At 34.6% G+C, this 23446-nt stretch overlaps 1 protein-coding gene across 4 annotated transcripts; it reads right to left on the bottom strand.

The window, feature by feature from the left end:
- Nucleotides 1-277: 277 nt before the first annotated feature.
- On the bottom strand, nt 278-6237 carry LOC139847160 (coronatine-insensitive protein 1-like). Of its 4 annotated transcripts, none has more exons than XM_071836778.1 (3): nt 6001-6031; nt 4831-4942; nt 278-1694 (listed from the first exon to the last, which is right to left on the bottom strand). In XM_071836778.1, the coding sequence occupies exons 2-3, from the start codon at nt 4840-4842 to the stop codon at nt 504-506; spliced, it is 1203 nt and encodes a 400-aa protein (XP_071692879.1). In that variant the 5' UTR covers nt 4843-4942; nt 6001-6031; the 3' UTR covers nt 278-503. The 4 variants fall into 4 exon arrangements, 1 of the variants encoding a protein (XP_071692879.1); XR_011759347.1 differs by lacking the exons at nt 278-1694; nt 6001-6031 and adding exons at nt 1729-2132; nt 6085-6237; XR_011759346.1 differs by lacking the exon at nt 278-1694 and adding an exon at nt 1729-2132.
- Between the last annotated feature and the right edge of the window lie 17209 nt (nt 6238-23446).

Here is a 23446-nt window from a genome sequence, read left to right as displayed (position 1 = left end):
ATACAGTACAAGTTATCAGAATCAAAGATTGATTTACATTAATGCTCATACACGTATATGTGTTTAATATTGTTTGAATAAGTTTAAACTGAAGATTAAATGCAATTTATATCAACAGATGACAAATGATTAATTGGGCAGCAGCTCGTATGTTACAATTTGGGTGACTTTTGGATCCATTTCTTTTGAAAGTTATATTTTGGCCAGTTTTAACCTATTTATTTATATATATATTTGACAGTTATCCTAGATACTGAGTCAAGATTTAAGCTGTTACTGGAAATAAAAACAATTATATATTGCAATATTTGTCTTAGCATGCACACAATCAATTTGGAATTAACAATATTCGAGCTCAATAAGAGAAAAAAAAAAAAAAAACAAAGTTAAAACCATTGAGAATATGAAAAGTTAATTAAAACCACAAGGTAAACATGAAAAAACCAATAGTTTTTTAGGCGATATAACAATTGTTCACCGAAGATAAAAGAACGGCCTATTAATTAAAAAATCATGGCAAACATATCTTCAATATTCCAAAAAGCAGAGGCCATGGTGCCGTCTACACTCAAGTACCTCAATGAGGTTACATTAGACCTAAAGATATCAAACGCTTCCTTGCTAAAATCACAACCTACGGTCTCAAAATATTGCAATTTTGGGCACCCCTTTGCTAGCTCCACAAGTCCTTCATCTGATTCTCCCACATTAAGGCCAAGTGTAAGATGCCTCAAATTACAACCATACTTCCCGATATACCCCAATCCCTCGTTACTCAACCCCACTCCACGCGTCTCAAAATATACATCCAACTTTTCAAGTTTATCGCAACCAATAAATAAAGAACGGAACCCAATGTCTAGTGGGAAATCATCCGTATATAGCAAAAACATTTTAAATTCTTTAAGCTTTTTCATATGCTTTCCAATATTGCTCAAGACCTCATTCGTCATCTCAACGGTATCAGTATGTAAACATTCTAATTCAACACATTGTTCCGCAAGATAATTAACCCCAACATGTGACACCATGCCACCTGGTTTACCAACGTAAAGTTTGCGCAACTTCTTGCAATAAATACTTATGTCTCGCAATCCTTGATCCATGATTTGAGCAGTTGTATATAGTACTTTTAAGTTACAACAACTCTTAATCAACTCACGAAAGTCGTCACTTCCAATAAGAAATCCATCTTCACAATTCAATTCGGTTATCAAATGTGCAAACGGAACAACAATTTTTACATCACAACGAGGACTGATCCTCATCATCAAATGCTTCAAACTATCAGGAAGCTTGAAACTATAATTATATTCATCCTTATGATCATCACTAAATTCACCACCACCAAATTCTTCTAAATTAACCGCGTACCAAAAAAATTCCACAAGATGGATAAAATCACAGCAGTCTATCTTAACAGAAACCAACCGACTGCAACTTTTTGCAACATTAACAAGATCTTTTATATCAAAGTTTACACCTTGAAAATTTAACTTTTCAATTACCGTGTTACGGGAACCCAATTCACGTAACCAATTTTCACCATTCTCGTCGATTTTGTTATGAAACAAACACAAATCTCTCAAATTATTACAATATTTTCCTATATGAAATAACCCTAACCTGGAAAAACCAGCACACTGCGATAGCTCAATTACGCGAAGCTGTTTGCCACGTGTTTGAGCCAATAACTGAATATCAGAATCACTTAGAAACAAAGTTTGGAAACATACCGAATTTAAGAGACATAAAGATGAAGTGATTTGTTGAACCCATGGAGTGATGAACACGACATGATGATCATCCACCTCGGGTGTTCCATGCAGGGTTAGTGATCGAATTAGAGGAAAACGTTGACAAAAGCGTGATGGTGACGTGGCATAATGAGTATCGACGGTGACATGCTGGCGTGTCTTGCCCTCTATATCACAGGATTTTCGACAGATTAAAGATAAACTGTTGCGGTCGTTTATGAAGGGTATAACACAGTCGAAAACTACGTGGATATTACGATTATAAATATCTTCCATGGCCATATCAATTACGATGATGAAGCTGATGATTTTCTTTGACGAAGCAGATTCTTAACGATGGTTAGGGTTTTGTTATATGTTGTACTCCCTCCGTATCTGCTTATATTTATAGAGTTGTCAAAAGATTAATTCTAAATAAATAAATATACGGAATAAATAAATATTAGAAAAAATATCATGATTGGTTCCCAAAGTTTGTACTAAAAATCAAGATGAGACCTAAACTTTAAATTGATCATAGTTGGTCCCAAAATTTTAACATTGTACACGGTTGGTCCCACGATTTGACAAACGTTAATACCATCCAGTTAAATGAAATATGTGCCAAACATGTGATGTGCCTTTTCGTTTTTTTACATGTTGATTTTTGGTACAAACTTTGAGGACTAACCATGATTTTTTTTATTTTTATTTTTGATAAAAACATCGTGATTCAATTTGCAACCCTACAAAGAGCTACAATTTCTAACAAAACCACAACTGCCATTAATTTAATCATGTATGTTCATCTTAATGTTTTCTTTTTCCCTAATGTCAGATAAATTCCATTGCCCCTAGTCATCTTTAATCATGATCCACTATCCTCAGCTTTAATAAATCAAATCATCAAAAGTTACTTTAGTATAATACACATACATACCACTTTTTTTTTTTTTTTCTTTCTTTTTTTGGAAAATAAACAAAAACTTTATTAACAACTAGTCTCCAACTAGGAGACAAGGAAATAGAGAAACATAAGGAAACGCCACAACAAAAAGCTCGATGACACTAAACAACTAACCAAGACGCTAACTAAAATCGAGCTTAATCGTGGGCATTGGAATGGCAAAATGACCCGTACCCGATGGAAAAACCCGAAACCCGACAGTTTTGGGCCGGATTCTGGTCGGATTTCCAGGTCCACGGGCCGGGTATGGGAATAGTTTTTAAAATTTATCCGGGTTCGGGTATGGTTTTAGACACAAACCCGGTTACCCGGCCCGTATACCCGAAAAGGGACCGAATCCATATACCCGACCCGTTTAAATTTCAATATCTATTCCTTATAAGATATATTATATATATATATATATATATATATATATATATATATATATACACATATATATTATGACTTTGTTTATTTACGAGTTAGTAACAGTGGACAATCACTTCACTTTAATGGTATACAAATACAAATGGATCCAAGACAGTGCCTTCAAATATGTGATGGATCACTTGTTGTATTACTGTATCTTTTTTAGTTGCAAGTGATGATTAATTTGTTACTACATTTATTATTACGAATTTATAATGCTGGACTAAGAGACTCATTGACTCAAAATATCCCCGCTTAAGGTTAATGTTTTTGTTTAACCAACTCGAGTATATTATATATATTAGACTAAAACTTGAAATTTTCATATAATACCAAGAATCCCAAAGAGTTAGCGTAACTATATATGGGACCCGAATACCCGTGGGGAAACCCGAAACCCGATAGTTAGTAAGTAAATGGGGACCCGCCGGGTTTGGGACTGGGTTTTCTAATCGGGTTTGGGACTGGGATTACCTAGACCCGGCCCAAACCCGGCCCGATGTCATCCCTACGTGGGCAAAACCAAAACAAAGAAAAGACAACCACCTAATCCTGACACAAACTAAACCAAACCAAGAACAAGCAATAATCAAATCAAGATCCGCCCTAATTTGCCTTGAACGTGAATGTAAACTCGATTCCAACCCCGTCCGAATTGGGACCTCCACTCCTAAATTCGTCAAAGAACCCAACATCCTCTAACACTTCACCCGCACCCACACCAATATGCGTTCCTTTTACACTCACGAAAGGATGATCAGCTTTTTCCCTCCCGACATCCTCTTCGTCGCTAGAATCACGAAACAAAAATGTCCACCCTTTAACCTCTTATCCTTAACTTTACCTTTCATATTTAACTTACTTTTCGAATCAAGCTTTTTCACCCCATTAATCCAAAACTTGCTAGAGTGCACGTACCACCCCCCTACAGTGACCTTTGCACAATTTATTCGCGCAAATACAAAATTTACGACCTTCACTATTCCCCGTAGCAACTTTAGCCAAGTTATCAAGAAGTTTAACATTAACCTTGTCACCCACCACCGGTTTCATAACCTCCACACGTCTTATTTTCGTTGATAAAAGACCCGCACTAAACTCATCAAGCTTTATATCAACCATCTCGAGCAAATACGAACAACTCTTAGCCACGACTTTATCACGAGACAAATTGTCCTTAACAACCCCCGACATCTTAACCACGCCACTTCCCGAACCCAATCCCTCCCTATTCTTATCGTTTCCAATACCCAAATCCATACTCTTATTCCCAACGACAGCCTCCTCATTGCCATCGAAACAACCCGACGCAAACATACAAACCACTTACTGGCGATTGAGACAAACTAGAAATTAATCGATTAAGTAAATTAGATATGTGTACCGTAATAGCTTCCGATTATACCTCCACCACCATTTAATTGTTTACGAATCCTCTTAACAAGAAAATCAACATGTAAAAAGACGGAAAAGCCCATCACATGTTTGGCACGTATTTCACTTAAATGGATGATATTAACGTTTGTTAGATCGTGGGACCAACCGTGTACAATATTAAAAACTTGGGATCAATCATGATCGATTTAAAGTTTATGTCCCATCATGATTGTTGGTACAAATTTTGAGGACCAACCGTGATATTTTTCTAAAGATTATCTAGAATCTAGAATAAGTATAAGAAAATATGTAGAGTTTTAAAAAAGTTAACGAACGTACGTTACTCCGCATATTTAGAAACTAGTGTTGTAGCCCGCGCTTCGCGACGAATATTTGTAGGCGTTCGTGCTCTAAAAGCCTACACTTCGGTTGAAAATTTGGTTGTACCATTCTGCAGGAAGACAACAAAGTAAGGAGTCAGTTTATATGCATGAAAAGGTTGGTTGGTTTAGATAGTATGATTTCACAATTATTATATATTTAACAAATGAATCCAAAATACATTAATACAATTTCTCAAATTGTATAGGAAAATACCAAATAACAGTTACGTTGTAGCATGTAAATGCTACGGTACTAAGTACTAACATCGTCAGTTTTACAATAACTGAAAGTCGTATTTTCAGTTAAAATAATGTGAAAATGTAAAAAAACCACAATAATTGGATCCTTAACCCAAACTAACATAATTGATCACATTAACAACTATATTTATAATCCAATTGATATGATACCGAAAGCTTGACCCATTTGACCCAAGTTTGAGAGTTTGGGTCTCAATTGCCAGGTATAACATAAAGTAGAACATGATTAGGATAAACCAAATAACATTAGTTGTGGCATGCTGAATGCTACCAACATCAGTAATTTTGAAAATTTTGGAAGTCGTATCTTCATTCAAATAATGTCAATTTAAAAAACTGAAACATTGAGTTGTAGCTCGGCGGGTAGTGGCATGCCTCTCTTAGCGAGAGGTCAGGAGTTCGACTCCGCTGAGGTGCAACATTGCACTCAATGTTATCCCTTGACCTGAAGTATCCACCTAGGTCGCCTTTCGCTTCGTGCGGGGGCAGCAGGGGAGGGGGGTTTTACTTGGCCGTGCCCTTGGATCGGTTTCAAGGTTTCCTCCCGGGCAGCGATGGGGGCAGGGTTTATCGCTGCATCGGCATAATCGAAACGGGAGATGATCGCAACGGGTGGTTAAATCCCCCTTGGGTGATCCCAATCACTGTTAAAAAAAAAAAAAAAAAAAAAAATTAAAAAACTGAAATCACAACCTCCTGTAAGACATGTTCGTGTAACTCATGGGACCTATACGGCAAATCGAAAATCGCACGGAACTGAAAGGCACAAAATTAAGAAAATCATATCTATAGATTCACCAACTTTCAAAACTAAAATAAAATTCCTAAAATCAATAGGAGATTTGAAGTGAGATGCTTAAACAACCTTAAAAGAAAGAAAGCACATCAACGAAAACAATTGCTACCAATTAAGAAAAATAAAAAATAAAAAAATAGAAAATGTAAATACCTGCGAGTGCCAAAAACCTAATGCAATTTTTGAACGTGGTGACGGTACTGGCGAGCGATTGCACCGACAATCTGGCGATGGTGGATGGTGACGGAAGGTGAGCGCGTGGAGGTAGGGGTGCCGTACTTAAAGTCCAAATGAAGATGCAAACTGTTTTTAGGTTGAATGGATAATCGAAAGCATAGTACACCAGTCGGTTAAAATTTGTTTAATGGGTCGGGTCACAACCTAAACGGTTTCTACACCATTCACCTCCTTTTTATCCGATCAAATGAGATTTTAACGTACTTAAATTTAAAATTAAAATTACCTTCCTTACGATCCAATCAAATGAGATTTTAACGTACTTAAATTAAAGGTGCCGTTTGTTTGTCTCTTAATAATAGAATGATTTAGCGTTGAATGTTTTACCATTCAGCAGCATTCAGTGCGTTTATTTCTAGCCTCCGACAGTGGTGATTCTAGGATCCGGGGTCCCAAAATATTGAATATGTCGGGTCAAATCGGGTCGCACCCAAAACAGAAACATAAAATTGAAAAAGACTCGCAAAATATAAGATGGTAGTGTTCCATGTTCGGACGCTCTCCCAGATAAGTCGGAAGTTCATTCAAATCAATTTTTGTATTAATTTCTAAAAGGCGTTTAATGTTCATCCTCTTCAAGTACTATTTCACGAACATATGGCTGTTTTTTGGTGTTTACCGAAAATCTACCAGACTCTGAATTTTTGAAGTATCTTAACATTTTGTTAATATCTGTCAAATTTAAAACAAAAGTTAATTTTATCGATATACCAATACCAAAAATTACAGTACTAAAAGGCAATTTTATTGATACAACGATATAAAAAAAATAATCAATCATTTAAGTAAACTGATTATAAACATATATACATGATATATCAATAAAATTAAAATATATACATGATACATCAGTACCAAAAAACTATAATTATAAACCTACTCACTTAAATGAAAGATCAATCATTTAAAGATATATATATATATATATATATATATATATATATATATATATATATATATATATATATAAATATATATATATATATATAGTAGAGGGATCAAATGAGAATTTTTTTTGTGTGAGAACCCTGAAAACTCTAAAATACATTGAAATTCGAGCAAAAAAGTGGCGGGCGAGAAAAAAACAACGAATTCGAGCAAAAATGGTGAAATTCGAGCAAAAAAAAGGCGGACGAGCAAAAAAACAACGAATTCGAGCAAAAATGGGGAAATTCGAGCAAAAAAATGCGGGCGAGCAAAAAAAATGGTAGTCGAACAAAAATGTGTTCTACATTTTTGGTAGTCGAGCAAAAAAATGTAGATTCGAGCAAAAAAGTTGGTAGTCGAGCAAAAATGTGTTCTATATTTTTGAAATTTTTTTTTTTTTTTTGCTCGACTATGATTTTTGGTTCGTCCGTGTTTTTTATTTTTGCTCGAATTCTCTTTTTTTGCTCGAATTTCAGTGTATTTGGGAGTATTTGGGAGTTCCTAGAGTTCTCACACTAAAAAAGTTCTCTCTGGATCCTCTCCCTATATATATATATATATATATATATATATATATATATATATATATATATATATATATATATATATATATATATATATATATATATATATATATATACTATTGTTATGGCCGAAACGGACGGTTTTATTTGCGCGGTGTCGTCAGGCCGCGGCTCGCCAGGATCAGCCACTCGTGGGAGAGGGTACTGTTTTAAATTTATATTTAGCGGGGCCTAAATCTTACTACTCCTTATAAGTAAGGGAAGTATGACCTAGAGTCGTATTTTTGAGATATCAGTAACATCGAACCTATATTTTAGCGTAAGATAGTTAGGGAGTAGTGAATGTTTATTTTGGGATTTTCTAGTTTATAAGATAGATAAAGTAAATACGATAAAATTTGCAATTCAGATAAGGTTAAAGTAAGTGCATACTATGACTTTATTAGTTATTCTGTCGAGATTATGGAATGCTGGCTCATGAATAGGCAGAGGCCTTGTATTCATTACACTGGTCCTAAACGCCCGTGTCATAAGACATGTCACTGGCTATTTCGTTAGGCTTGAAGATTCTGAATAGACAGCAACGTCCCTTACCCCCGACGCCCGTGCAGTCTGACTACAGGTATACACGTTCAGACGGCTCATCCAATTGAGCGACTCGGTTAGGTGACGTGTTAACATTCCAAAATGGTCTAAACTTTCTTAAGCATAATAGAATACTTGGTTTACCATATCCGAGAGACGTGATGTGTTTCAATGCTTTCGTTAATGATTGGTAAAAGATAGTTAGGCCCTTAAAAAGAGTTCAACCATAAAGAACACCATGGCCAAGTCAAGTCTGACTTCCATGAACACGTTCGGTTATCCTAACGGTCCAATCCTTTATGTGTCTAAACAAACAGTTCCTTAATTAACTAAGAATCCCTCAAGCGGGGTGCAATGCTTGAGACCGCGTTATGGTGCAGTGTACTGGTCAACACTAACCGTGTTCCATGGCCTTACTTAGCAGAGGTACAACTTACAACAACCGCTGTGCTTCAGCGTGTACGTACGAAGTTTATATGCTTGGTGACTACACTAGCATGGTCTGGGACCGACAATGTACTAGGGGTCTAGTCAGATGTTTCACTACGAAAGAGTCCTCAGTCGGAATCCAAAGCTTGATAGACTTACTACAACCGATGTGCCTCAGTCGATCTTACGTTGTATCCGATAGACTTCTCTTACCAAGGGGTGACACAAATAGTGTACTCTGAATCGGGGTTCGCGACTTCCTAATAACAGAGCCTATAACTACGTTCTATTAGTTGAAAAAGCAATTGAGTTTAAAGCATAATCGGAAAGCATTTCAACAACATACACAAGCCATAATATTATTTCGGCATTATAACTGCTTACATCATAGCATACACTAAATATAACTACTCTCTAATCATGGCAACAATATCATAAAACATTATATAAGATAAAGGATAGAAGTACCAGTAGATTAAACGAGTTCTGAATACAAAAGTGACAACTTCAAGACTCCAGACCGCTCCTAATACAATCTTCAGCGTTCTTCTCCGGGCACTAGGTTTTCCGCACGGAGTTGAAGGCCTTGAGAGTATGACTAATATTGTACAAGAGAGAGAAAGAAGTGAATTGAAGTGTGTGTTGGAATGAATGACAAAGACCCATTAAATAGACTTGAAATTTGCCTGCATACGCCTGGCAGGGCGTATGGCAGGCCGTTTTTGGCAGGCTGTATGGCTGGCAAGCCATGTGGTGGCCCGTGTGGTGGCACGTTTCTGGCAGGCCATTTCCATACAGGCAGGCCGTATGGCTTGCTGGTCAGCCTGGATTCCCTGGATCGTAACTTGATTTCTTGTCTTTCACCGTTTTTGCTCTAGAATCTTCGTTTTAGCTCCGATTCTCTTGATTCTTTTTGCACCGCCTTCGTAATTACTTGTTCTTCAATTATAACTGAAAAAGTGGGTATTTTGCTGACAAAGTTCAAATCTTTCTTGTTTTTGGGCCTTAATACCGGGGTGAAAACGTGACTTTTTAGCCGATATCAAATATCCCACACTTAGACTTTGCTTGTCCTCAAGCAAACTCTTATTCTTAAGAATCTTTTCGGCGTTTCTTTTCTAATAGCCTAAGTGGTTTGCTTTTATTATAAGAGAAAAAGATAAGGTGAGTTATCTATGTTAGGATTGAAATTATCTCCGCAAGCATGCGAGGAGGTTACATGACATTGGCTAGCTTTCACGGGTCACTCAAATCACTCAAGTGTTTAGGGTTCCCTATAGATCTAAGAAATGAATGCGCTCATAGCCAGTCATGCTGCACCCATCGTCATAGGCTTGATAAAGACTCAAATCCTTGCTGCTAACGCGAGAACGGTAGTAATCTCAGCTTTATAGGTTATTTGTCAATGATGAAGAAGGAATTTTGAAGTTATTTTTGAGGGGTGAGATAAAAGGGTAGTGTAGTCTTTATACATACTTTTATTCGGATAGATAGGAGTGCTGAAGTATTTCGAGAAGCTGTAACGACCCGTCAAAATCGCTATTGACGCAGCACGTTAATCATTGATTCCACAGTGAGGTTTTGACCTCTATATGATACGTTTTGATAAAATATTGCATTCATTAAAATAAGTGACTTTCTAAACATAGAAAGTTATAAACATGTGGGCGAGTGCTTAGGTATAAGCAAAACCCCAAAATACATAAGTCTTTAATTTACAGGTTGACTTCACAGTCCAATTATTTATTACACAACGCAGTTTTATTTTGAATGCAATAAACTTTGTACAAAGCATGAGAGACTCCATGCAGGCAACAAGCACATCACAACGGAAGCATTCTAAGGACTTGAGAATAAAACATGCTAAAAAGTCAACACGAATGTTGGTGAGTTATATGTTTAATTGCTCGAGTCATAAACATATATAAAGATAGACCACAAGATTTCATCAAAAGTTTATCAATAGATTCTACGTAACAGAGCACCCTGGTAACTAATCTTAACGCTATAGTGATAATTACCCCATTCGTTTTAATACACGCAAACCAACATGTCTTAAACTCAAATAACATACGTCTGTTAAAAGGCTAGCGCTCTAGCTCGGACGGAGATGTCAAGCCCTATGGATCCATATACAATTATTCGCGCCCACCAATCCATATCCTATGTACTGGCAGCTACTAGTTACCAAAGCTAAGGGATTTTCGGTTTAACTCAGTGTAGAATTTTGTATGTACTTGTGTCTTATTGCGTTTAAAATAAATTACATGTATTCTCAGCCCAAAAATATTTAAAGTATTTAAAAAGGGAGACTATAACTCACGGTTCAATATTGAGACTCAATATTGTAGGCAAATTGCGTAGACGTAATGATGGTAGACGACTGTATAGTTGGCCTTGGATTCAAGAACAATACCCCGAACAATACCCAATATTTCCTTAGCTTAAAGCGGTTTGAAACCCGAATTAAAACACCCTCGTATATATCTTATTATTATTAAACTTAAATTTAAAATTATAATTATAATATAAATATAAATATTGATTGTAAAAAAAATAAAGTGTATATATATCGTCGAACAAACTGGCCTTTTATAGGCACATTTCCTGATTTTTATCCCCATGCGATCGCATGGATTTTCAGTGTTTTTGCCATGCGATCGCATGGCCGCTGAACCCCTTTTGTTTGCTAGTTTGTCGACATCAAATAGTGTTTACTGTAGCCCATGCGATCGCATGGGTTTTCAGTGTTTTTGCCATGCGATCGCATGGCCGCCTTATCCGTTTTTGTTTGCTAGTTCGTCGACATCAAATAGTGTTTTACTGTAGCAAATCAATGTAGCAAAGTCGTTTTCACTGTAGCACTGTAGCAAAATACGGTTTCACTGTAGCAAATAGGGTTTTACTGTAGGAAAGTCGTTTTTACTTGTACATATATATATATATACATACATATAATTGTTCATGAATCGTCGAGAGTAGTCAAAGGTAATTGTATATATGAAACAGTTCTAAAATTTTGAGACTCAATCTAACAGACTTTGTTTAACGTGTTAAAATAATAAATCGTATAGAGAATTGGTTTAAATAAGTCAAAAATTTTCGGGTCATCACAGTACCTCCCCGTTAAAGAAAATTTCGTCCCGAAATTTTGAGTAGTACCTGTTTTATGAGCGATATTAGTGAACAAATGTGGATACTTTTGCTTCATTTGATCTTCACGTTCCCAAGTAAACTCGGGTCCTCGTCTAGCGTTCCAATGAACTCTAACTATCGGTATTTTGCTTTGTTTTAATTGTTTGACCTCACGGTCCATGATTTCAACAGGTTCTTCGACAAAATGGAGTTTATCATTGATTCGTATTTCGTCAAGAGGAATTACGACTTCCTCTTCAGCTTAACATTTCTTCAAATTTGACACGTGAAATGTGTCGTGAACACTACTAAGTTCTTGGGGTAGCTTTAATCGATAAGCAACTGCACCAATTCTTTCGGTGATTTCAAAGGGTCCTACGTACCTAGGACTTAACTTTCCTCATTTACCGAATCGTACTACGCCTTTCCAGGGTGACACTTTCAACATGACTTTGTCGCCTACTTGAAATTCTAGCGGTTTTCTTCTTACATCAGCATAACTCTTTTGGCGACTCATGGCCGTTTTCAATCGCTGTTGTATTTGAATGATCTTTTCGGTGGTTTCATGAATAATTTCTGGTCCAGTAAGTTGTCTTTCTCCTACTTCACTCCAACAGATAGGAGATCTGCACTTTCTACCGTAAAGTGCTTCAAATGGCGCTGCGTTGATGCTCATATGATAGCTGTTATTGTATGAAAATTCTGCCAACGGTAAGTGTCGATCCCAACTAGTTCCAAAGTCAATCACGCATGCCTGTAACATGTCTTCCAATGTTTGTATTGTTCTTTCACTTTAACCATCTGTCTGTGGGTGATAAGCGGTGCTCATATCTAATCGAGTTCCCAATGCTTTTTGTAATGACTGCCAGAAACGTGATGTGAATCGGGTGTCGCGATCAGATATGACAGAGATGGGTACACCATGCCTGGAAACTACTTCCTTCAAATATAGGCGTGCTAATTTCTCCATACTGTCTGTCTCCTTTATTGGTAGAAAGTGAGCTGATTTAGTTAGACGATCAACTATCACCCAAATAGTATCATGACTACTTGCAGTCCTTGGCAATTTCGTAATGAAATCCATGGTTATTCTTTCCCATTTCCACTGCGGAATTTCTGGTTGTTGCAGTAATCCTGACGGCTTTTGGTGCTCAGCTTTGACCTTTGCACACGTTAAACATTTGCTTACATAAGTAGCAATTTCTGTTTTCATATTAGGCCACCAATAAAACTTCTTGAGATCGTGGTACATTTTTCCGTTTCCAGGGTGAATTGAGTACCTCGTTTTGTGTGCTTCATCCAGTACTAGTTGCCTTAGGTTACCATGTTTTGGTACCCATATCCTACCAGCAAAATACAGGGTTCCATCGGCTTTTTCTTCAAGTTGTTTTTCTAACCCTTTGCTTATTTCGCCTTTTTTGTTTTCTTCTTTTAAAGCTTCTAACTGTGCTGCTTGAATTTGATTTGTGAGATCAGTACGAATTGTAATATTCAATGCTCGGACCCTAAGAGGTTTTACTCTTTCTTTTCGACTTAGGGCATCAGCTACAACATTAGCCTTTCCGGGGTGGTAACGGATTTCACAATCGTAATCGTTTAACAACTCTACCCAGCGACGTTGCCTCATATTGAGTTGTTTTTGATCAAAAATATGCTGAAGACTCTTATGGTCGGTGTACACTGTACACTTGGTGCCATATAGATAGTGTCTCCATATTTTGAGTGCAAAAACTACTGCTCCAAGTTCTAAATCGTGCGTCGTATAGTTCTTTTCATGAATTTTTAGTTGTCGTGAGGCATATGCGATAACTTTTGTGCGTTGCATTAATACACATCCTAAACCTTGGCGTGAAGCGTCACAATAGATCACGAAATCATCATTTCCTTCTGGTAATGACAAAATGGGTGCAGACGTTAACTTCTTCTTTAATAACTGGAATGAGGATTCCTGTTCCTTGGACCAATCATACTTCTTTCCCTTTTGAGTCAATGCAGTTAAGGGTTTGGCGATTCTAGAGAAATCTTGAATGAATCTTCGATAGTAACCAGCAAGACCTAAGAATTGGCGAATTTGTGTTGGAGTCTTCGGGGTTTCCCATTTACTAATGGCTTCGATCTTGGCGGGGTCAACTTTAATTCCATGTTTACTGACAACATGGCCCAAAAATTGTACTTCTTGTAACCAGAAATCACACTTCGAAAATTTTGCGTACAATTCTTCTTTCTTGAGTATCTCCAGTACCAGTCTTAAGTGTTGCTCATGTTCTTCCTTGTTCTTCGAGTAAATCAATATGTCGTTGATAAAAACAATGACAAATTTGTCTAAATACGGTCTACAGATGCGATTCATTAGATCCATGAATACTACTGGAGCATTAGTTAATCCAAAAGGCATGACTAGAAACTCATAGTGACCGTAACGGGTTCTGAACGCGGTTTTAGGAACATCTTCTTCCTTCACTCTCAGCTGATGATATCCGGAGCGTAGATCAATCTTAGAATAAACACTTGATCCTTGCAATTGATCAAACAAATCATCAATCCTCGGTAATGGGTACCGATTCTTGATCGTTAATTTGTTTAATTCTCGGTAATCTATGCACATTCTCATAGATCCATCCTTCTTCTTGACGAACAGAATAGGAGCACCCCAAGGTGAAAAACTAGGACGAATAAATCCACGGTCCGATAATTCTTGCAACTGGTCTTGTAATTCTTGCATTTCTGAAGGTGCAAGTCTATATGGAGATCGGGCTACAGGTGCAGCTCCTGGTATGAGATCAATCTGGAATTCTACACATCTGTGTGGAGGTAGCCCCGGTAATTCTTCTAGAAATACTCCGGGATATTCTCTTACAACCGGTATGTCATTAATGCTTCTTTCTTCAGTATCGATCTTCTTTACGTGTGCCAGAATAGCATAACAACCTTTTCTTATAAGTTTCTGGGCCTTCATACAGCTGATAAAGTTCAGCTTTGAGTTGCTTTTCTCCCCATAAATCATTAATGACGTTTCATCCTTACGAGGGATGCGGATTGCTTTCTCAGCGCAAACAACTTCCGCTCTTGTTTTGGACATCCAGTCCATGCCAACGATTACGTCAAAACTTCCTAATTCTACGGGTATCAAATTGATTTTGAAGGTTTCACCAGCGAGATTCATTTCGCAACCATGGCAAATTTTATCGGCTTTTATCAGTTTACCATTATCTAATTCTATAGTATATTTATCGTCTAGAGGTAATGATGCACATTTTAGTTTAAAACTAAAGTTTTTACACATATAACTTCTATCAGCACCCGTATCAAACATAATAGAAGCTAGTTGATTATTAACGGTAAACGTACCCGTGACAAGATTAGGATCCTCACGTGCTTCACTGGTACTAACATTAAATGCCCTCCCACGTGTGGGTTCTTTGCTCTTCTCCTTATCAGGGCATTGATTTATAAAGTGACCAGACTTCTCGCATCCAAAACATTTCTTGACATCTGTCAGTTTTGTCTTTACTTCAGAAACGGTGGCATAACAATCTTTCGCCACATGTCCTTTCTTGTTGCACTTATCACAGACCACTTGGCAATAACCTGCATGATGTGTGTAACATCTTTTGCAGAACGGATGGGGTCCCTTATAGTTTGGACTTGCAGTTGCCCCATCTTGTTTACCTTTAAAAGTTTCTTGTTTCTTTAGGTGAGTACTTTTGCCCTTATAGTCTTCCCATTTCCTCTTTCCTTCAGTTGTCTTGACTTCGGTAATTGGTGCCTTAATCGAACTCTCTGTGATCTGGTCCATGAGTTGGTGTGCCATTGTCATGGCTTCCTGCATCGTATTCGGTTTGGACGATGTAACATTTCCTTTGATATTGAGCGATAAACCGTCAATATACATTTCTATCTTTCGTTTCTCATTTGGCACCAATTCGGGACACAACAAGGCTAGTTCCATGAAACGCTTTTCATAGTTATTGAGATTCGCGCCGATAACCTTCAGATTACGTAACTCAGATTCCATTTTTCTGATCTCGTTTCGAGGACAGTACTCCTCGATTAGCATCTTTTTCAGTTCTTCCCAAGAGATATCATATGCCGTATCTATTCCTTCAACTTTAGCATAATTGTTCCACCAAGTAAGTGCACCATCTTGCAACGTGCACGAAGCATACTTTGACTTGTCTCCGTTTGCACAATTACTGATTTTGAAAACGGACTCCATCTTTTTAAACCATCGGGTTAGACCGACTGGTCCCTCAGTTCCACTAAACGTCTGTGATTTGCATCCTTGAAAAGTTTTGTATGAGCATCCGTTTCGTGAATTTGTGTTTACGGCTGCTGCTTTGGCTGCTGCTTCAGCTGTTGCTTTTGCCGCCTCGGTTACAGCAATTCTTTCATTCACACGTTTCTCGACTAGTTGCTCAAACTCAGCATCCGACATTTGGGACATGTTTCTTCAATAAACACAACAGATATAATTTAATCATATAGAATATTATAGGTAAAATGAGTTGTCAATAGTTAATCGTAGCATATTAATAATATGAACCAATTATTATAAAAGCCTTTTCTTCTTATTAGCATTTTATAATTATTTCTAGGGTATTACCTACCCGTTAAGTTCATACATAATAGCTAGTACAAGGAATTAACTACTAAAATCCTAATAATATTCCACTATGAAAAATTATAGCGAGTTACTACATTATTATGTAATAATAATAATAAGAAGTAGTAATAATACAAATAATCATTCCATGCATTTATTATTAATAAACCAAAATAATACAATACCATACAATACTGATATTTTACATATGCTTATTTTACATAACAAGATAGAGTAGCACACATAAGCAATAAAATAGCGCATGGAAGATTTATGGTTGCGAGGTCGTTTATTCAGAAATATCAGAAACTTCTTCCCATTTGGTTCTCTCTGCCAATTGTTTGTGTGCACATGGTCCAACAGACATTCTGGCAGTGTATTTTATTTTTGGTTGGGGTTTTGAGGTACCCGTTGCCTCAGTGGGTTTAATACAATAAGGGTGGTTACGGATCGAATGGTCATGTTCCTTTTTAATAATTAAGGACTTTTTATTATTGTGGTTGTTTTTATTATCTATAGCAAGTTGGAATTTCTCCTTAGTGATCTCTTTTATTTCATTAGCGAAATCCTCCTCCTTACTGATCTCGTCTGATGACGAACTGTCTGAGTCATGTGTAAGAGAATATGATGACGAACTGCGAGAATATGTACCGGTGGTCATGAACCAAAATCTGCCAGGCGTAATCGGCACAACCCGCCCGTCGGCAGTATATCTGGACCAATGTCCATATTTGTTTAGAAATGGACGATCCTCGTTTACTCCAGGGATCATGGGTCCATGCCAACAATACTGTGGCTCCGAAAAACTAAAGCTGGGTGGAGCTGGAACCTCCTCTGGGTTTACCGGGAGTTGAGATTCTCCGGCTAACACAATTTCTTCTTTAATAGGTATTGGAACGCCCTTTTCAGTTGTGGATAGAATAGATTCAGTGTCCAATTCCGAGTCGTACAAAATGATAGGATTAGAGGAAGTCATCTATCACATAATTGAAACAACAATTACGTTAGCATATAAATATATCACATATAATGTTTTTGACCAAATAATAAGCAAAAATCAGTAAAAACAGATATGGTCATAGTCCAGACTCACTAATGCATCCTAACAATTACCAGCTAAACACACTAATGTAATTTCTGGTTCCCTATGACCTCAAGCTCGGATACCAACTGTAACGACCCGTCAAAATCGCTATTGACGCAGCACGTTAATCATTGATTCCACAGTGAGGTTTTGACCTCTATATGATACGTTTTGATAAAATATTGCATTCATTAAAATAAGTGACTTTCTAAATATAGAAAGTTATAAACATGTGGGCGAGTGCTTAGGTATAAGCAAAACCCCAAAATACATAAGTCTTTAATTTACAGGTTGACTTCACAGTCCAATTATTTATTACACAACGCAGTTTTATTTTGAATGCAATAAACTTTGTACAAAGCATGAGAGACTCCATGCATGTGACAACCCGGAAATTTCCAACCAAATTTAAACTTTAATCTTTATATGTTTCCGACATGATATGCAATATTTGTTAAGTTAAATTTCAAGAATTTTAAACTATGTTCATACATTCATTCAACCTCGACCAAGTTCCAACGATTCACGAACCATTAAACGAATATGATTATATATGTATATGTGTATATATATTATAACTTGAAACGTAAACAAAATATTAGATTAAATACTTTATATGATTGTATCTGTTTCAAAATATTTATCAATGGAATTAGAAGATAAGATCAAATGATTGAATTATCAGATATATTGAATTATGATTACAAGTCTCTGTTGAAAGGCCCACGTTGATTTGAGAAATCTTTTTATTTTAACAATATTTGGAAAATGATAAAGTGATTTATAAATAAGAACAAATTGTCAATCATTGAGAACTAGACAAAGGATAGTGGAAGATTGAATCTCATAAAGACTCGATTGATCTATTTAGTTTTAAACGTACAAAAACGTTTTCAGTTTAAAAAGAACTTTATTATTAAAACGTATATAACTTTTATAAATATCTAGAACCACTTTTGACAACTCATTACTTAACTAGTATGATAAAGATAACAATATTTATATTTTATTTTATTAAATATATATAACGATTTAAATTAATATTATATATATTTATACGCGTATTATACGTACATAGTTTTATACTTTTAATATACTTAAACTTTACCTTTACTTTATTTTTACTTTACTTTAACTTTAATAATTCACTTTAATAATTCATACTTTAATAATTCACTTTAATAATTCATACTTTAATAATTCACTTTAATAATTCAAAAATCTATTATAAATAGAATTCAATAGGTTTCATTATTTCATAGAAACTTGAAAATATTTTTCTATAAACTCTCTCAATCGATTTACATATATATATTTACTCCGTATTATTTCAAGATATTATTAGTATACATAAAATATTACGACGGAGTGCTGTCCGAGTGATTTCAAAATTGTTTTTCGAGTAGGATAGGATTAAGGAAATTATGGGTTATAGCTATGGAGGTGATTGAGTATGGTTCATGGGTATGCTCGTGAGGTCAATATAGTATTTATCATTTCCGTTGTGTCTACGTACCTTTCCTGCAATATTGAATCTCAATATTGATACGTGAGTACTCATAATTTAACTTTTACATACTAATAGTGTATCCCTGACTAGTGCTCGAGTATTTAGGATTATGCATGCTTGTACTTTTGATATTGCCCTTAGACAGGTTAGGTTGAATCTTGAATTAGTTACACTTGCGGTTGAGATAAGGTATAAGATATGCATATCCTTGGAAAGCTAGCGAAAAATTAAGAACTTTTCCTTTAGATATCGAATGGTTTCGATGAACGGATTAGAAGTTATAATCAATTGAATTTTCGATATTTTTATTAAAAATGATTATTATTATCGTCGTTTTTATCGTCGTTCTAGTTTTATCTTATTATTATCATTATTATTATCTTTATCAATAAAATGGATTTATCATTAAAAATTGTTATTTTTTTTATTATTACTATCGTTATTATCGTTAAAGTTATAATTAGTATTATTATTATTATCTAATTATTATTATTATTATTATTATTATTATTATTATTAGTATTATTATTATTATTATTATCATTATTAATATATATATCATTATTTAAAAATGGTTATTGTTATTGTTATTATTATTATTACTATATTATCATTAAGATAATTATTAGTATTATCGTTAATAATGTTATAGTAACTATCATTATTAATATTAGTATAATTAAAACAAATATTTGTAACACCTAATTATTTTGATTACTATTATTATCATTATTATGAACACGATATAAAAGACGATTAAAAGCTATTAAATGAAATGATTAGGAAATAATGAGTAAGAGTATCATGATGAAATTAAAATATTATAAGATATTGATTTAGATAAAATTATCGTTCTTATTATTTTTATCATTACTATTATTATTAAAAGTATCGTTAGTATTAAAACTATCATTTTAACAAAAATTATCATTTTAATAGAAATGTCATTATTACTATAAAATATCATTATTATTATTATTTTAAATAGAATTATTATTTTAAAGATAATATTAAAAATTATCGTAAATATTAAAGTTATCATAATTAGAATTATCGTTTTATCATAATGTCATCTTAGTAATTATAAATATTGATATTTTTATAATAATAATTATTATTACAAAATAATACAACTTTTACTTACTATCATTATAGATATTATTTTATCAAATAAATATGTGATACAAACATATTTTACTACGTGTAATAATTTACTTTAATAATACCTATCATATTATCTTTATGATATTAAATGAACCCTATAAATTTTATTACTTAATATATATAAAAGTATATTTTATTATATAAATTTAATATAAAATTTTATTTATTAGTAAATAAATTATATTACTTACTCTAATAAATCTTTTAAAAATATTTAAAAATATAAAACGACGATATTTAAACTATATATTAATCATGTATAGATTTTTGGAAATTATTTTGAGTCAAATTTACTTTTGTTGACTTTTGCATATTAGTCTCGAGCATTAGGATTGTGGTACACTATGACTTGACATAATTTGTTAGACAAATATTGACCAACACATAAATATATATAATTAATTTAGGTTCGTGAATCCGAGGCCAACCTTGCACTTGTTCAATGACGTTATATGTATTTTTACTACGAAATACAGTATGGTGAGTTTCATTTGCCTTTTTACCCTTTATATTTTTGGGACTGAGAATACATGCGCTTTTATAAATGTTTGACGAAATAGACACAAGTAATTGAAACTACATTTTATGGTTGAATTATCGAAATCGAATATGCCCCTTTTTATTAAAGTCTGGTAATCTAAGAATTAGGGAACAGACACCCTAATTGACGCGAATCCTAAAGATAGATCTATTGGGCCTAACAAACCCCATCCAAAGTACCGGATGCTTTAGTACTTCGAAATTTATATCATGTCCGAAGGAGGATCCCGGAATGATAGGGGATATTCTTATATGTATCTAGTTAATGTTGGTTACCAGGTGTTCACCATATGAATGATTATTTTTGTCTCTATGCATGGGACGTATATTTATGAGAACTGGAAATGAAATTCTTGTGGTCTATTAAAATGATGAAAATAAATAATTATGATAAACTAATGAACTCACCAACCTTTTGGTTGACACTTTAAAGCATGTTTATTCTCAGGTGTTAAAGAAATCTTCCGCTGTGCATTTGCTCATTTTAAAGATATTACTTGGAGTCTTTCATAACATATTTCGAAGAACGTTGCATTCGAGTCATTGAGTTCATCAAAGATTATTATTAAATCAATTTATAGTTGGATAGTGGATATTATGAAATGGTATGCATGCCTGTCAATTTTCGATGTAAAGAAAGTTTTTCTTTTAAAAACGAATGCAATGTTTGTAAAATGTATCATATAGAGGTCAAATACCTCGCAATGTAATCAACTATTGTGAATCGTTTATAATGTATATGAACGGGTCCTTTCAGTTGGTATATATATATATATATATGTATATATATATATATATATATATGTATATATATATATTCTATGTAATTAGAATATCATCCGTTAGCCAAAATCATTTCATATCGAAAAAAAAAATCCTTTATCCAATCGTACGAAATGGAATTCATCATCAGTTCAAGTCACTCAGATTCCGAAATGGAATCCTATTCAAGCTCCGAAAGCAGTGTGACTGGAATAGATCAACCAATCAGTCATCACCTATTCTGGATGAATTGGGGATGGGTTCGTAGCCTCCTCAATCATTGGAGACAAGAAGAAGGTGATCCCTTCCATCCACCACATTGCACTCTTGACGAAGAACCTGAAGCACTTACCGGCGAACCTGTCGGAAACACCATTTTCTCGCTCATTTCCAGAGTATCTCGTCACGATTATATATTACATCAAATTTTAGATTTTATTTATCCGCTCGTCCGAACCGACAATCACCCCGGTGTAATAGAAGAAGTCAACGAGCTTCGCGCTCGGGTAGTGGCTTTGGAGAATATGGTGCAGAGATTACAAACACCAGCACCAGCATCAGCAGCATAACCAGTACCACCATCATCAACGCCAACAGTACCATTACCACCTCCAACCACAACCGCGTCGTAAACCTCAACTTCACAATCTGTCCCACGAGCATCAACGTCATACGCACCATAGATACCAAGGAGTACCAACAACAATAACTGACGAAGTATTAATTCATAACTTCATTGGAGAAACATTCCGCGGCGATTATGTAATCTCTAAAGTCTTAGAGATTATCTAATCTAGCCCTAACCATAAATCAGTTAAGCGAACCAAAATGATAGAAGGAAGAGTAGAAACCCTGACAAAAATGGTGTGTGATTAACAAGCTAAACTTGCTTTACCAACGGCATCAACAGTACCATCAGCGTTACCAGCATCGTCAGTACAGTCAACATCCGAATCAACAACACCGATAATATCACAAACTCCGTCAGTTCAAGAATCACTGTGGACATCATTACGAATCAATAACGTGTATATTGTATCAACGAGTTATGAAGAATTAACTCATTCCCTCTGAAGAAATTATATGTATATTTTATATATATATATATATATATATATATATATATATATATATATATATATATATATATATATATATATATATATATATATATATATTTTGAAATAAATCTTTCCGTGCTAAGCTATTGTGTGTTAATCTTAACTACTCGGTTAATTCATATTACAAATATGCAATAATGTACGTCCTTCGGCCGCAACTTAACCAGCGTTAACTACAATCTCTGTCGCAATTCAACAAATTCCAATTCATAATAAATCAAGTATATATTTGATTTTACACTTTCATCATCGATGTACCCGAAACTTTTCAGATAACATCATTCGTACTTTGCGAAATTCACAAGAATTCCACGAACCGAACATCATACATCAACAAATAACGAAGTATTGATTCATAATTTCAATGTCATTAAAGAAATACTGCGTAAAAGTTATGTACTTTTTAAAGCCTTTAGGGATTATTCAATTCTAGTTTTAACCGTAAATCAAATGAGTTTAATTTAACATTAACTCATTAAATCTATGTTATATCTGAAGAAAATATACATATATATATTTTCATAAAGACTATAATAAAATTCTTTTGTACAAAATATTAATTGTGAAATTTTTTTTTAACGGGTAGGTAATACCCGAGAGATATATAAATTCACAATTAATATGTTACATTCTTCGAATCTGATTCAGCAAATCATCCATTATACTCCCTACTTTCACAACAATATACATTCTTATATAGAAATCAAAACAACCATACTCATTCAAAATTTAATTACATATTCTGATTTTGAAATCTCAAAATTCAACTTGAGATATGACCAAAATCATCACTCTTAGATCCTTACATCTTTCGCAAACTATATTTTGACTTCAAAACTGTGTTAGAACATCAAATGTATGTTAACGATTACAATCTGTGTTCGAACCCTTCGA

The sequence above is a fragment of the Rutidosis leptorrhynchoides genome, chromosome 5, assembly GCF_046630445.1.
Source record: "Rutidosis leptorrhynchoides isolate AG116_Rl617_1_P2 chromosome 5, CSIRO_AGI_Rlap_v1, whole genome shotgun sequence".
In the NCBI taxonomy this organism is placed as follows: domain Eukaryota; kingdom Viridiplantae; phylum Streptophyta; class Magnoliopsida; order Asterales; family Asteraceae; genus Rutidosis; species Rutidosis leptorrhynchoides.
This window is presented reverse-complemented; position numbering and strand designations above follow the sequence as displayed.